General features: G+C 36.9%; 1 protein-coding gene across 2 annotated transcripts in view; it reads right to left on the reverse strand.

The window, feature by feature from the left end:
• Positions 1–15,537, reverse strand: part of LOC130438783 (uncharacterized) — a 63,614-nt gene that overhangs the window by 32,480 nt on the left and 15,597 nt on the right. For both annotated transcript variants that reach the window (XM_056770951.1, XM_056770950.1), the window contains exons 4-10: positions 14,845–15,334; positions 13,461–13,907; positions 9,409–9,600; positions 8,670–8,750; positions 7,413–7,525; positions 7,259–7,317; positions 5,787–5,876 (exon numbers count right to left, since the gene is read on the reverse strand). In XM_056770951.1, coding sequence (XP_056626929.1) covers positions 5,787–5,876; positions 7,259–7,317; positions 7,413–7,525; positions 8,670–8,750; positions 9,409–9,600; positions 13,461–13,907; positions 14,845–15,334 — 1,472 coding nt within the window. The remainder of the gene's footprint in view (positions 1–5,786; positions 5,877–7,258; positions 7,318–7,412; positions 7,526–8,669; positions 8,751–9,408; positions 9,601–13,460; positions 13,908–14,844; positions 15,335–15,537) is intronic.

A 15,537-nucleotide genomic window follows, 5' to 3' on the forward strand; every position in this document is an offset into this window, starting at 1 on the left:
AGATCGAGACCGAGGCGTTCGTGGATAGCGAAAGGGATCCATCATGCGAAAATCTCTACCGTATCGAACCGAGCAGAGAGAACGAGAGCGAAAACGCCCGGCCGAGTGAAGGCTGTTCACCCCGATCATGTCTGGACAACAGAAACAAAGCGCACTATAGAAAAAGATCTATCCGATGTCTTTCAAACAGAATTCAATAAGAAGCCAAAAAGACTTTCAGGAGCTCAAAACGAGAAACAGATGAAACGCTTGGCGAAGACCAACATGTCCCTCTCTCCGAAAGGATGAAGTAATTCCAAAAAGCAATCCAAGTGTTTACAATGATTTGTGCCAAGCTACGGTCCGTGTTACATGACAAAAATCCACCAGGAGCTAAAGGAAAGATCCTACGTCACAAAAACTTCTGTCTGCGAACCATTTGGTGGACTTGGAAATAAAAGCCAAACAAGCAGACAATTCAGAGTGTGTCCAGAACAAAATAAAGACTAAGACACAACACGTCTCTCAAGCGCTCTTAACACACAGCAGTCGTACACAACATCCAACTAACTTCTACAAGCTAAACGCTGCCCGTAAAACCAGCGAGTGGCCAGACGTACACACACACACACACGGAGATGTCACAGATGGTAGATAACACTTCATAGATGTGAAAGAACAGCCAGGAACCGACAGATGGAATCGAGCGAACGGAAATGAAGAGAAAACACACACATGCACGCCCTCACAGAAGACACACCCACACAAACTGTGAGCATGCAGCGGTCAGCACGTCTTTCTCACGGCACGCAGGAACCCTCACACCTGTTCCAGATCCAAACCACCACCTGATTTCAGCCAGAACCCAAACGCAATGCTGAGAGAACGAGAAACGGATCTCTGCAGAGAAATCTGCAAGCCTGTTGCTTCTCTGATCTTCTCAGCGGGCTCCAAGCGTCAGAGAGCGGCTTCAGAAGATGCAAATCATTCCTTTTAGACCCTTTTTTGCCGCATCCAGATATCCATCCATGTGGACCGTGTCAGTCCTTAAGATTTGTCGCTGTTTGCGGACACGACTTCCTCAAGTCGTTTTGTTCCTTATAGAGTCCGCGTGCAAGAAAATCTCGATGTACCGTCTACACGAATGTTCATGAGGGTTTTATCTCTCAGTCTCTGAAGACAGAATGTGTCTGAATCACAGAGAAACCCGACGGAGGCTGCAAGCTCTCTCGCCCCCCCCCTCTCTCTCTCTCTCTCTCTCAGGTTTAGGCAGCCAATCGCAGCGCTCCAGCGACACACACGGCTTGCTTTACTTTGAACGCTGATTAACATTCAGCACTTGTCCTCAGAGGTGAAACACAGAGAGATAAAGAACAGAGAAATATAGAACGATGGGAGGATGTGGTTCGCAAAGAACATCATAAAACCGGAAGCGTGACCGATGAGCAGTCTGTAAAAATAACGGAGCGTTGAGCTTTTGCTGGAAATGAGTTGACGAGAGGTTGCGTTTTAAAACAGAAACTGATATTGAAAAGAAATGATATTTTTCAAAAATCCAAAGAAAAAAATTTCATGGATTTGTTTTGGGACACTTGTGGTTTTAACTTGTGGTCGAGAAAAAAACTGCGGCAATAAAAATGACATTTAAATCAGCATTAGTTGAAGCTAATACAGGAAATTTAGAATGACATAAATAAATGTAATTTTTTCAAAATACTGTTAAAAAATATATGAAACAAAAACGAATGTACGAGAAAAGCAGCAAAATCGACCTGATCGCACATAAATTCATGAATATTTTTGTGAATCAGATATGAATCTTATTTAAATCATTAATCACAAATTTTGGCCGATAACTATCATTCTTGAACATTTGAAGCCGATAACCAATAGTTTGGCCGATGTAGGGCGATATATATCGCCATTCACGCTAATGACACATGTCTAAATCGATTCTGAAATCGATTCCATGTTTTAAGAAAAGCTCTTCTGTAAACTACAGCTGTATGATCAGTACGAGATTGAGTCGTTTATAACGTGTATTGGAAAGGCAACACTCGTCTATCATCATAAATATAAATCAACTTTATTATCATGAAAATATCTGAAAAGGTTTGAAAAACAGCGATAGAATATGACCACTGGCATTTCCTGGAACTAATTGTTCTTCTTCTGTTTCCCATATCTGGCGTTTCTTCACAAGAGCGCCATCTGGCTTTCAGATGTGGCTGCATTTAACCGTAAGTCATTGAGAAACTGAAACATAACCATCATACGATATATTTCCCAGCCCGCCGATATAGAGTTTCTAAATAGAAATATAAAAAAAATCACCTAAAACCTACTTTATTTTAAAGATTCTTTAACTTTTAAACTTTACTGGCATAATGTTTCTTTCATAAACAAATTAAAGATTTTCTTCCAGAGCACCCCAGAAAGGTGTTGTAAATAGCCACAAGTCTAACAGGTCTCAAGACAGAAAGCAATCAGACAGGAGTCGACTTCAAACATTAACACATTCATAAATATCTACATACTACATCCAAAAAAATTCGCTAGTAGCAGTAAGTGAATGATCACGACAGAAAGACAGTGGTTCACCCAGAGGTATTGATTTATTAATTATCTGCGATAATATATTGGACTACATTTTATTATCGGCTGATAGCGATAACATTAAAAATGTGCATTTATCGGCCAATACCGATACCGATAATTTATTGTGCATCCCAAATAATTACAGAATCTCCACCCCTTAACCCAAGTCCTAAAATGTACGAATAAGATCAAACAATGTTATGTGAATTATTATACATATCACAAAATATTTACGAATCTTAAATAATTTCTGAATATACAGTATGTCTTAAATATGTTACAGTAGATAATAATAATAAATATATATAATCCTGTGAATTTATACCACAAGAAAAGAGAGGATCCATGCAAAATGGAATATGGCACAATAATTGTTTTACTTTGATTATTTTGTTTTTGTAATTGTTGAAGGCCAAAATTGACGATTGTGATAAATTCTCAACTGATTAGACAGCTCTATCTTACACAAAACACATTATTTCACATTGTCTTGACTGAAATGCAAAACATAACAATGCCTTTCAAAGTAACATCACAAAGCGCTTAAAAATAAGATCTAATTAAATATGAGATAAAGTAAAACAAAAGCAAAAACATAATAGAAACACAAAAAATAGAATGAGAAATTATCAACTTAATAATTCAAAGCAGATATATCCACATAGGTCACATTACAAGTGTAATCTGTTAAGTATCATGAATGTTGACAACAAGGTTTCATAAAAAATGTTCAGTAGGATGTAGTGTTCGGCTACATCCTACTGTTCCACTCTTTAAACAGGGATGCCAAAATACAGAAATTGAAGGTTACATACTGTGTATAGCCTATACACACAAAAACCACACACTACGAATATAAATATAGTTCAGGACATTAAACACCCAGTCGCGCCTTGTCAACTCATAGCGTTTGCTCAAGAGAACACAAGCTGATTTTCATCTTCCGTTATCTCAACGCACACACAGACACATACTGAAGTGGGTCAGCAGTCCACCCATGAACATCCTATCAGTTCCCAGGTCCCGCCCCTCTGTCTCCATGACAACAACACACATCATTGTCTCTTCAGGAGCAAAGCCACATGTGTGAGCGACAGCGTCACAAATCCATCAGTACATTAACTAAAAGCCTCCTTTGGGACACAGACGCTCACGTTTCTGATCTTAATTGGTCAACAAAGATGTGACTCAAACAACCATTTCATTTATACATGCATGCTTACGTCATTGCGTTTATAGTGTATATTGTTTCATTGTTCTCTTTTATGGAGGTAAATTCTCTCAAAATACAGCAATGTTTATAGAATAATCGTTTTTTTTATTGTTACTTGTGAATATGTGAGTATTTATTTTGTTACTACCGCAACCATCCAGAGGCTTAAAGGAGTAGTTCACTTTCAAAATTAATTTTCATTGATCATTTTCTCACCCCCATGTCATCCAAGATATTTATGTATTTGTTTCTTTAGTTGAAAAGAAATGAAGGTTTTTGATGCAAACATTAATGGATTTTTCTCGATAGTGGACTTCAATGGACTCCAAACGGTTGAAGGTCAAAATGACAGTTTCAGTGCAGCTTCAAAAGGCTTTAATCCAAATCACACAATGAATAAAGGTCTTATCTAGAGAAACGATAGGTCATTTAAAAAAGAAAGAAATGAATATGCTTTATAAACACAAATGCTCACCTTGCTTTGTTCAGCGATGCATGTTTTTGACTTCACAAAATATGTAATTACGTTGAAATATGTTTTCATCAAAACCCAACTTTAGTAAATTATCATGAACATTTATTTTGAAAGTGAACAATTCCTTTAAAGCCAAGAGATATTCAGAACTGTGTTTAATAATATAAGACCGAGCCATTTTATTTGACAGTTATTTGAGAAGACGCCAATGTTCAATAAATAATGACATTTACTAACATAGAAAAATAACACCGAAGTAATGTTCCCATACATCATGAAGCCTTAAAAACGCTTTACTTTTTTTTACAACCAGCCATTATTTTCGTGTTTAAATGATGAGCTTTTTATTTATTTATTTTGCAAGTGTGGTTTATGTCAATCGGATTTAAGAGCCAAAATGATTTATTTTATAATAAACCTTTCGAAAGTCACACCGTTCGTATGTATGAAATAATTAGCGGCCCACAATAATAGCTTCGGTTTATATGCCAACCAATGTGCTCATATATGCAGCTCGCCTCAGCGGGGAAAGAGAGAGAGAGACCTAGACACATTATTCAGTAATAAGAATCTGAATGAAAGGTAAAGAAATGAATTATTAAAGGTGAATATATACATTTGTAGAAAAAATGAAAAGACTATTTCAAAGACCATTTATAGTTTTTCATTCTGTGAACTACTAACAATATTTCTACCAAATGTAATAAAAATATTGATTCTGTTTGCCTTTGTTAGCAGAAGATGAAAAACTGAAGAAACAGGTAAAAACACCAGAAGAGATGCTGTGTATTTTTTCAGATCTCAAATACCGCAAAAAGAGTTCATATTCACTTTGAAGCAACACAACAGCATTATTTCTACATGTATTAAGAAAATAAAAAAATTAAATAAGGATTTTGATCACAGTTTTCATTCATCTTTGTCATTCATCAGTTGTTGGATGACTTTGTCACTCCTGAGGTATGATTTTGTAGAAATTCAACACATACAGGACTGGAATGACCACAACACATCTAGAAACGTTGATTGGTCTCTTAATTTTTAATGAACATAAATTCAAATGTAAACCAATAAAAACAGATATATAATAGAAGTATATAATGTATATCGAGTATTCAACGATCATCAGTGTCCTATAGTTGCTTAAAAACTCCTTCCAGACGGAAAACAGACAGAACATCCTCTCTTTGCCCCCAAAACAAACTGAAAGCTCATTTATTTCATCACTATTAACTCAAGAGCTCATCAGATTAGCGGCAGAATTAGCCTGCAGGGTTAATGAAAGGAAGCAAAACATCCCTCCCTTCCTGCCACTGACATCAGAGCGCTAATCTAATAATACAAACCAATAAATGACCGTTCCGTCCCGTTTCACATGACACATGCCACTCACGACTGTTGTGTACCTGACAGATGTTTATGCAGGTGTACACACAAACATTCAGTTACAGGTGTAAACAACACACCTGTAGGACGTTTCACACATGCGACACACCCCACGGAAGAAAAATTTTGATTTACCTTGAGTAGATCTTTGGGAAAATCATGACCGCCGTTCAGTCCCTCCAGGTTCCCAATGAACTGTGCGAAAGACATCCGCTTGCCAATATTCTGCCGAAAGAAATAAAAAACAAAACCTTATTGAAATTACCTTGGATTTTAATGAAACGGAAATGAATTGTGACATCACATTGCCTTTGATTTCATGGTTAAAAATGACCCAGACGTTCATCGTGGGATTTATCACCCACCTACTTTTTAACAAAGTTTATTTGAAAGTCAATCTCCATCTTTTCAGCAGCCGGCCATTTTAAAAAGTGTCCGCATCATTTAAACTTAACATGAGGTGTCCTACATTTCCTCTGCGAGTGTGAAAACCGGTCTGAAAATGTATAAATATTTAGAGCTGCAGAAGGATCTCTGAATACATAATAATCTGATAATGTGAACCTCTAAGCAGTTTCGACAGAAGGGGAAAATCTCTGGCAGTTCTCATCAGGACCGTAAACCTGTTTCCATGGCGACGGCAAGGCTGGCCTATAACAGCCTGCATGTGTTGGATGACAGTCCAAAAGCCTTCCACAAGAGCGATGAAGCGACGTCTAAAGATCATTAGAGGACAATATTGGTGTGTACAGTGATGGAATACAGCTCCCGCCGGACAGCCGTCACATCATCTCTCGCTGTCTGCTCCAGCTTAAATCCAGCCGATGCTCCACAGACATGAACTCACTGGCAATGAATTCCTGCGCTGCTAAAATTATTGTCTGTCATAACTGACAATATGCCATGGAAAGCGACTATGGAGCTAAACTTGAATATTCCTTTAAAAGGATTTCATGCACTGTGAATATTTATGAGCGCTCTGGCTCTGGTCCAAACCCGGCGAGCTGTCTACAGCATCTTCACAGACAGTGTGAAAGGAAGGTAGATAATTACTCTTCTTTCTGAGTTAGAAAGCAATCCCATAATGCACCGCAGTATATGCTGATCTCAGTGTAAATCATTGAAAACGGCAGAAAGGAGAAATGGTCGTTATAATTACACTCATAATCTATTTAACACTGAAAAGCATCGATTTACACTGTAAATCAATGTCAGATCGATGTCTCCAGAGCAAGTTGCTGAAAGGTTTGCTCGTGCTGATTTTCCCTCGTTTGAGGAAATTCCCATTGACAGCTTTTTGTTCACATTTGATGCTAAATAAAAGAACAAATGAAGATTTGATATACAACATTTTTCTTTGGCAAATGATACAAATGCAGATGCCTTATCTAAAACACCGGAAGGATGAGAATTAACCAAACCACGAAGAAATGCACCGATATTTTAATTTTACATCACACTCAACCTGTTATGCAGACTACTGTATAATATGCAAGACAAATGTGATAACATGTAATGCAATAAAGACATGTTCACTAATGGCATCAAAGCTTTTGACCTCATGGTGTTCTGTATAATAATGATAGAAATATAATGTTTAAACTCACATGTCCATGCAGGTCTGTGTTGAGCAGCATCAGGGCACAGGTCAGTGTGTGGACACTGTCTGTAAAGAGTGATACACAAATAAATACACGCAAAAAGGTTATATCGTACTGTACTGTATATAACACACACCCCCACACACACACAAAGCATTACCTTCAGATAGTTTGAGAGAGGGGTTACACTGAAGGTGTCTGCGGGAGAAGTGTGCTAAGATTCTCTCTCTCTCCTGCGTCTCACCCGTTAGAGCAAACTCTATCAGGAATGTCCTGAAAAAATACAAGTTAAAGTTTATGGTAACACTTTATAATCAAGTTCCATTTGTTACTATTAGTGAATTCAATTAATTTAAAGGAATGAACAATGAACAACACTTCTACGGCATTTATTATTTGTTATTGTTCATAATATCATTTACAAATACATGAAAAAAGTTGTACCTATTTAACATAAGTTAATGCACAATGACATTAACACACAATGAACAAACCTATTTGTATTTGCTATAATTCAGAACTATTCATGTAAACTAATGGTACTTTTGACTAAATGTTTATATGCTCTTAACCAAATGAATAAATTTAAATTAATAAATGCTGTGAAATTTATTGCACTTTGTTAGTTTATGTTAGCTTATGCCCTAATACATTTTTATAAATGAAAGTAGAAATTGACAAATATTTACATGAATATAAAATGTAATAATATTTGATTTTGTCTTAAATTGTTAACAAATTATTTATTTAATTTCTTAATATTTACTTTTTACATTTTACATAGTTTAAGTAGAAAATTGATACATTTATGTATATGCTAATTTCAAATATATTTAAAATCATAGCTTTATATTATAAACTATAACTTATAAAAAAAATTTTTTTATTATATTAAAACTGTATTCAACCATTGATTTATTTATTAAATAAAGGTGCAGCGTTCACTTCCTGCACGACAAGAGATACCAAACAGAACCGCTATATTAATAACACTTATGAGCTCTTTTATTGTACAGATAAATGATCCTGTCCAAAACTCATGACGCTGTCTGAACCAAAACTCTTCTGTCTGGCCAAGTCGAATAATGAAAAACATATTTCACTTTTAATAACCCTAACGTCTAAAAAAGTCTGTATAAAGCCAAAAAGTGGCACTCTTCTGAATCTATAGACAGAAGTGTAACACAAAACACTGTTCAAATGTACCTAGGAAATACGGAGACTGTTTGTTAGCTTTTGGTAGAAAAAGGTAAAGGATCAAACAAATAATGATATCTAACCAAGCTTAACTATTCCTGTGATAAAACAAACCATCTGAATGTGATGAAGTATTGTAAAACCAACAAAACATTCAAATAATAGTTTTATAAGTTTAATCTAATGTTTAATCTTTCGTTTGTGTATTTGATGTGCTGACCTCAGCGCTTGATCCAGAGTCATTCCAGTAAAACTGAAGAACTGCAGATATTCCTCAGACACCATACGACTGAAGTCATTACTGAAAATGAGAGAGACATCGAAAACACGGTCACAGAGAATCAAAGTGTAACACACACGACTGAGAGACATGTCACAGCATCACCAGTCTGAAAATTCCCATGATGCATCTGTCAGATAGAGAAAAGCTCTTAAAGTTTAAGACGACCAGAGAATAAATGTTGCACTAAAACACACACACCTGTGGGTTACAGAGACGGTACAGAGATGACACAATATGTCACAAAATAGAAAAAGGAGAGATTTCTAAACCAACCAAATTTCTCTTGAATAATGCATCAGTTTTTGTCATGCAAAGATTGCAATGTTTTATTACAAGCTGATTTTGTTTTGGACGGATGTCATCAAGCCCCCTTTATTTGATCAATTTAGCATGGGTGGGACACCTTCAAACACTCGCTCTAACCGGCTCTAACCAATCACGACAGACCTGGTCAGCTTTACCAATCAGAGCGTTTTGGAAGGCGGGACTTTATATTGCCCGAAGAAATCCAGTCGTTTCGTGAAAAGAGGGACAGCGGTGAACAATAGACTTGAAAGATGCACATTCTTAAACACATTAACAAAGCCTCTAAAACAGCCAAAGACTGGCTCCTTTAAAGAGCGTAAAGATGTGCAGCTTCACAAACAGTTTATATATTTCCTTTACACATACTCACTTCTTACTCATATGGCGTGCGACGTCACACTTCCGGAAGCCGTCGAGGTTGAAGAGGCGTTTGGCCAAACGTTTGGCAGCTTCCAGGTCGGCTCGATTACTGTTACTGAGAGTTTCATTGCTGTCCAAACACAAACGCTCATTCAGTTCCTGATCCAGATCTGCATCTGCAGTGAACCGGCCCGACTTCTCTCTAAACAAACACACAAAAAAGTTACAGTTTAGTTCACGTTCAGGTTTAAACTAGTGAACCAATGGTGTCCAATTATTTTAAGAAAACAGCTTAAAATAGATGATACCGTAAAAAAACATGATAAATCCCTTTTAAAAGAAAATGCATATTATACAACATACATCTTTACAAAAGGTATCTATAAATTCAGCAGCCCATCTACAAACGTACATCAAAAATTTAAAAAACTTCTTACACTGATAAGAGAGGACACGTATTAGAAAACATTTTGAACTTTACAGTATTAAAAATACTTATGGCTAATATGTGTCAATGGAAACTGAGGCTAACTGCTGTATTATTGTAGGAGTGAGAAACCGGACTGTAGGAAACATTTACAGATACAAACAGTCAGACTTTGCATTTCTCATTTACGGTTCAGTTTTTTTACAATGGCCTATTGATTTCAAATGAATGTGAGACACAGATTGATTGACAGCTTTGATCATCTCAGCCTTCAGTGAGTCACGATAAAACGTGTGAACACACCCACGAGAAAACACAACAACACTTACAGTGACCGATCCATAAAAGATCACAACAGATTTACTTGATGTTTTAAAATCCATTCATCTGATCAGCCAGACAATATAATAACAAAGGAAAAAAAAACATTTGCATAATAAACTGTATCAATGAAGAGTTTTGTTCCAAAATGAGTCCAGAATTTCAAAAATCATGTTTTGTATCACGTCATGTGTTTTTATTGTGTTAGTGAGCAGTATTTTTTTAGTTATTATGGCTTAAATCAAAACAAACCCACTGCAGTTTGATTGATATTAAAGGTGCAGTTTGTAAAATCTAAACACCAGTGCGGCCGTAGCTTGATGACGGTTGGAAACATTTGAGATATTGTAAGTCCTCAGCTGAACAAAATATATAACACTAGCTTAGTGGTTTTTGGATATTTTACTGAAAATTGTTACACACTGCACCTTTAAATTGGAATGCACAATTAAAAAAACATGATTTTGGAAAAAATCTCATTTTTGAACCAAACTCTTCAAATGTAAATATTATAACTATCATAGAACAAACAGTGCAGTCGCCTTGATAACACGCATAATTAACCATTTTTATTGAATACAGTAAAATAAACACTTTAGAACAATAACAGACTAACACATCAGTCCGTAGGTTTTTTTAATTCTTCTACCTGATTGCAGGGTGTTGTTGGCTTGAAGTGTCTCTATCTTCTGCTGAGGAACAAAGCCAACACGCCAAAAAGACCTTTTCTCCCGGACCACATCTGTTTAAACTCTTCCTAGATGAGAACCTCTGGATGTGATCCATGTTCGTGTTCAAGCTGAGTTTTCTGATCTATTCTGGTCCAGCTGTCAGACTGTTTTAAGTCTTTCTATAAATAAATATCTATGTTTAGTGCTGATTTCTGCATTTCACAGATTTGGATTTCTTAGTCCTTCCCTAAATCATTGTGGAAAAACTGCCTAGTTCCCAAACTTGGCAAATGTTTCCTTCCAAATGAGTCTCTCTCTCTCGCTCTCTCTCTCTGTGTTCTCCTCTACAATTTATCAGCTTACTTTAGCGTGAAACGTGTCTGAATCTCTCCCTCGCGCATCTCCTCTCACATGTTCTCCATTGCTCGAATCAGACAAGAATTATTTTTGTATAATTGTTTCTACTGTCTCTATAATTATATTTCCTTCTTCAAAAAGTGACTAGCTATTGAGTCACTTGTTCTTAAACACGCTGCAGCTGTACAGCAGTTGTTTTCGGAGCACTTAATCCAGTTTGTCAAACATGGTTTATTTATTCAGATGAGTGTGTTCTATGTTCACGTCACTCCTGAAAGATTCAGGTAGTGCCCAATTTGTGATGAACCCACAGTGTGTACTGAACTACAACTAACCGGCACAACTGAGACACATGACAGACAGAACAGAACCTGTCGCTTTGGACAAAAGCATCTACAGTAAATGAAAGAAGGTTAAGACAGAACACAACATTCGCAGTGTATTTCATACAAACAAAAAGATCATTTTGAAGAGTCTTAACAGTGTACACGAGCCATTATTGAGTCAGCAGATGTGACTGATGGTGGGTGTGAAACAGTGCATCATGGGTAATAAGTCTGCTCACATGCATTGCATAATGCGTCACAAATGTGCTGCTAAACTGAGGCGTGTGGAGCTCAGAAAAATAATGATCAGCTTCATATCAATGACAAAACTAATCCTATTTTCTGTCAGATGGAGAGAGAGAGGAGTTACATGTATCTTCTATGACAAACCGATAGCTCACACACAATTTTAATTGACATGGCAAAACTGTTTGCTCACAATAAAATAATTTGTGTCTTTAAATCCTGCTTGTTTTTATCTTCAATTACCAAAATGTTACGATCAGATTTTCAAATAAGACAAATCAAATCAGTCATTCTTCAAATGATCTTTCATCAGAACAAAGAAATGTATACATATTTAGAACAACATGAGGGTGAGTAGATGATATCAGAATGTTCATTTTTGTGCAAACTATCCCTTAAAGAATGAGAATTATACATGGCTAACGAATAAATTGTTATAACATTTGTTTACATCAATGATAATGATGGTTAATGTGTGCATTGCTTATCCAGTGATGCATTGCTTATCCACTACTAATAAATGACTTACTGTCGCCACCTAGTGGATAAATGAGCTACTACATGAAGGCAGTTCAATTCAATTGCTGAGCAGTGACTATAAATAAACACAGTCAACATTTACTACAGGTGACAAGTGTTTTGTGGATTGTAACAGAGGACACATGGGACATCTGATACATCACATCAAAAGGAAAATAAATGTGCATTTATGTGAATAAATTCTTTTAATCTAATATTTAAAAGCACCTGCTCCCTCTCTCTCTCTCTCTCTCTGTCTGTCTGTGTGTATGAAGGTGAACTATGCGGCAGTTTCTTCAGTTCTCTGCCAGCGATCAGATTTGCCTTTGATCTGTCCTACACACACACACCTGATGAAACTAAGACCCGCAGCTTAACACTGTCACACCATCAGGCACAGCAGATTGTAAAGATTAAATAAACAACAGATAAACAGTTCATTATGCAGTAAATTAACTGCACTTACGTTGATAAAGGAAATATTACATAAATTACAAATTTCAGAAGATTCACCCCTGACAGGTGAAACCAAACAGATGCCAGGTTAATAAATGTGAAATGCAGTTTTACTTTTGAATTGCCATTTCACTTTTTTTCAAAATGTTTTTAGATCTTTTGTCATTGTGAAATTAAACAAATAAACACGTCCACCCAAAGCGAAATCATTTTGTTTGAAGAAAAAGATGTATATAAAGCAGTGTCTATTCAAATAGAAGATAACAATAACATCAAAAAATGAATTGTAACAGGTTGCACAAGCAATTTCAACTAATTATTTTAAATCTTGCTTAGTTCAAAGTAATCGTAACTCAGAGCAATTTCAACTTGTTAAAGTTAAAGTAAAAATATATGTTTGTATGACTTAATGATAACATCATTTTTTACCGCTGTCTTACATGATGGAAAATGATTTTGGGGTGGATATACCAAATAGTCGTGAAACTTAATTCGCAATGAAAAAGGTTAATGTTTCAAAAACTGTTTCTGTTTGTTTGTTTTTGGAGTTTTCGTAAGATCCCCTTTTCGCTAAAGTTGTAAAGCAAAATCCAGGATCATTTTCTGATCGATGATCTATTCAAGACATTTCCCTCTCCTGGTGAAACTGTGCTATTGCGGACTTATGAAACAGTTTGTGGGAATGAATGTATTATATAAATATCACATAAACGATGCGCTTGACATCAGGTCCACCCACCTCGGAAGTGAAAGTGCAGGATTGCTGTTCCAGCTCTGCCTGTTCCGATCATCAGAGCCGCTGCTCAGCCTCTCGCTGGACGGCGCCCGCGTCGCGTCAGTGTCGCAGGTTATCGTCATCACCGACTCCGAGAGGCTGGGCATCTCCACGTGGGCCAGAGGAGCGAAGCTGAGCTCAACGATCTGCCGTGCGCTCTGGTAGATCTGACCCTGAACCTGAGGGGTCAGTGTGGGAAGGTCAAAGGTCAGGATGGTCTGTGTGCTAGAGGTCAGAGGGTCAAGACTGTCCAGACTGCTGTAGGATGTTCCCTTGGCACGGTGAGACTCCATGATGCTCTCAAAATGGCGACTGAAGGTGTCCTGACTGTCTCCAGATTTCCTGCGGGGGCCGCGGAGCAGAAGAGGGGATTTGAGAGCCGGTAGGTCACTAATGAAATGATCACGGGGTCTGAGAAATAAAAAGGAGTTTTAGTTCTGATTGCTAGTATACACATACATATAAATACACAGCTGTGTATATATTTGTATATTGCTGTGTATTTCGCATATTTCATACTTTTTTATTTTTTTATATTTCACAACTTTCTGTATTAAGTTCTATATTCAAGTTTATTTAAACAAGTCAAATTTGTCAAATAAAAAAAGACAAATCCAAAAAAAATATTTGAATTGAATTGAAAACAATTAAAATAGTATTTTTTACTAACCCTTATGTGCATTTATGTCATCCAGTTCTGAAAATATTGTATATTTATAATAATTGATGATGTATTATATGCATAAGTATCTCTTATTCTTTTCTTTTTTTTATAATTTAAACAAACTAGATATTTCTTGAAACTCTTGTATGACAAACAAGCACAACAATTCAAGTTTTTACAACAACATTTCGGTCATTATTCATGAGGGTGAGTAAACTCAATTTAATTTTGGGTGAACTGTCACTTTAATATAGTGTGTGCGTGTGTACACATTTGTGACCCAGGACAACAAAACTAGTCTTATGGGTAAATCTTTCGAAATTGAGGATGTTTCATACTCTGAAAGCGGAATAATTTAGATTTTTATTATTCTATGAGTTGTTAGAATAGGACAATATCTGGCGGAGATACAATCGTTTGAAACTCTGGAAGCTGTGGGTGCAAAAAAATCTAAATATTGAGAAAAATTACCTTTGAAGTTGTAAAACAGAGGCACTGTAGCGGCCATCCACTCACAAAAATTATGTTTTTTTATATTTATGGGATAAAAGTTTTCAAAATATCTCGATGGAACATCAATGATTTTGACCCATACATGTATTTTTGGATTTTACTAAAAATGTTCTCGTGCTACTTAAGACTTAAGTGTCACACTTAAATAAAAGTGCGTGTGCCTCTTCACACCTCTTCATCATGATGCTGTAAAACTCCTCTCCATCATCCACCTCCTGATCAGCCAACAGCCTCCTCACGTCCCCCTGCATCCTGACAGTCACCCAGCTCGCAACATCCTCTTCCTCCACCTCCTCTTCCTCCTGCCCATCTGCTCTCTCGTTTGGCAACGGGCTGCTCCCGGCACAGGAAGTTCCCATGACACTTCGGTTGCTCCCAAACGCTGAATCAGCGTCCTCCTGCTCGGCTAACAACACCTCATCTATGTCAGTCTCCCGGTAACATCTCAACGGAACGGCATCCAGATCGGTCTCTGAGTATTTTAAAGTCCGTCTAATTATTCCAGTTTTGGGAGAGGTACCAGGTGCAGCAGGGGGCGGAGTCACAAGCTCAACCTCCACTTGATGAACATCGTGATTGGCTCTGAGAGCAAGCTCCGCCAAGGGAAGATACATGGGTGGGATTGGAGTTGAGTGGCCACTAGGGGGAGCCGTAGGAACATCTAGATGGATAACAAAATTGTTTGAAAGAATCATAAATAATATTGTACACAGATGCATTCTTAGCAGGTGTTTCTATGGGGCACTATATTCAAGTCGTCCGCCATATTGTAACAGTCAAAACCTGTCAAGAGCAAGTTGACTTCAACAGGGGTTGTGCGTCTTTAACCGCCTTTATACAGATGTATGGATAACAACTGTAACT

This window comes from Triplophysa dalaica, chromosome 17, assembly GCF_015846415.1.
Source record: "Triplophysa dalaica isolate WHDGS20190420 chromosome 17, ASM1584641v1, whole genome shotgun sequence".
Lineage (NCBI taxonomy): Eukaryota > Metazoa > Chordata > Actinopteri > Cypriniformes > Nemacheilidae > Triplophysa > Triplophysa dalaica.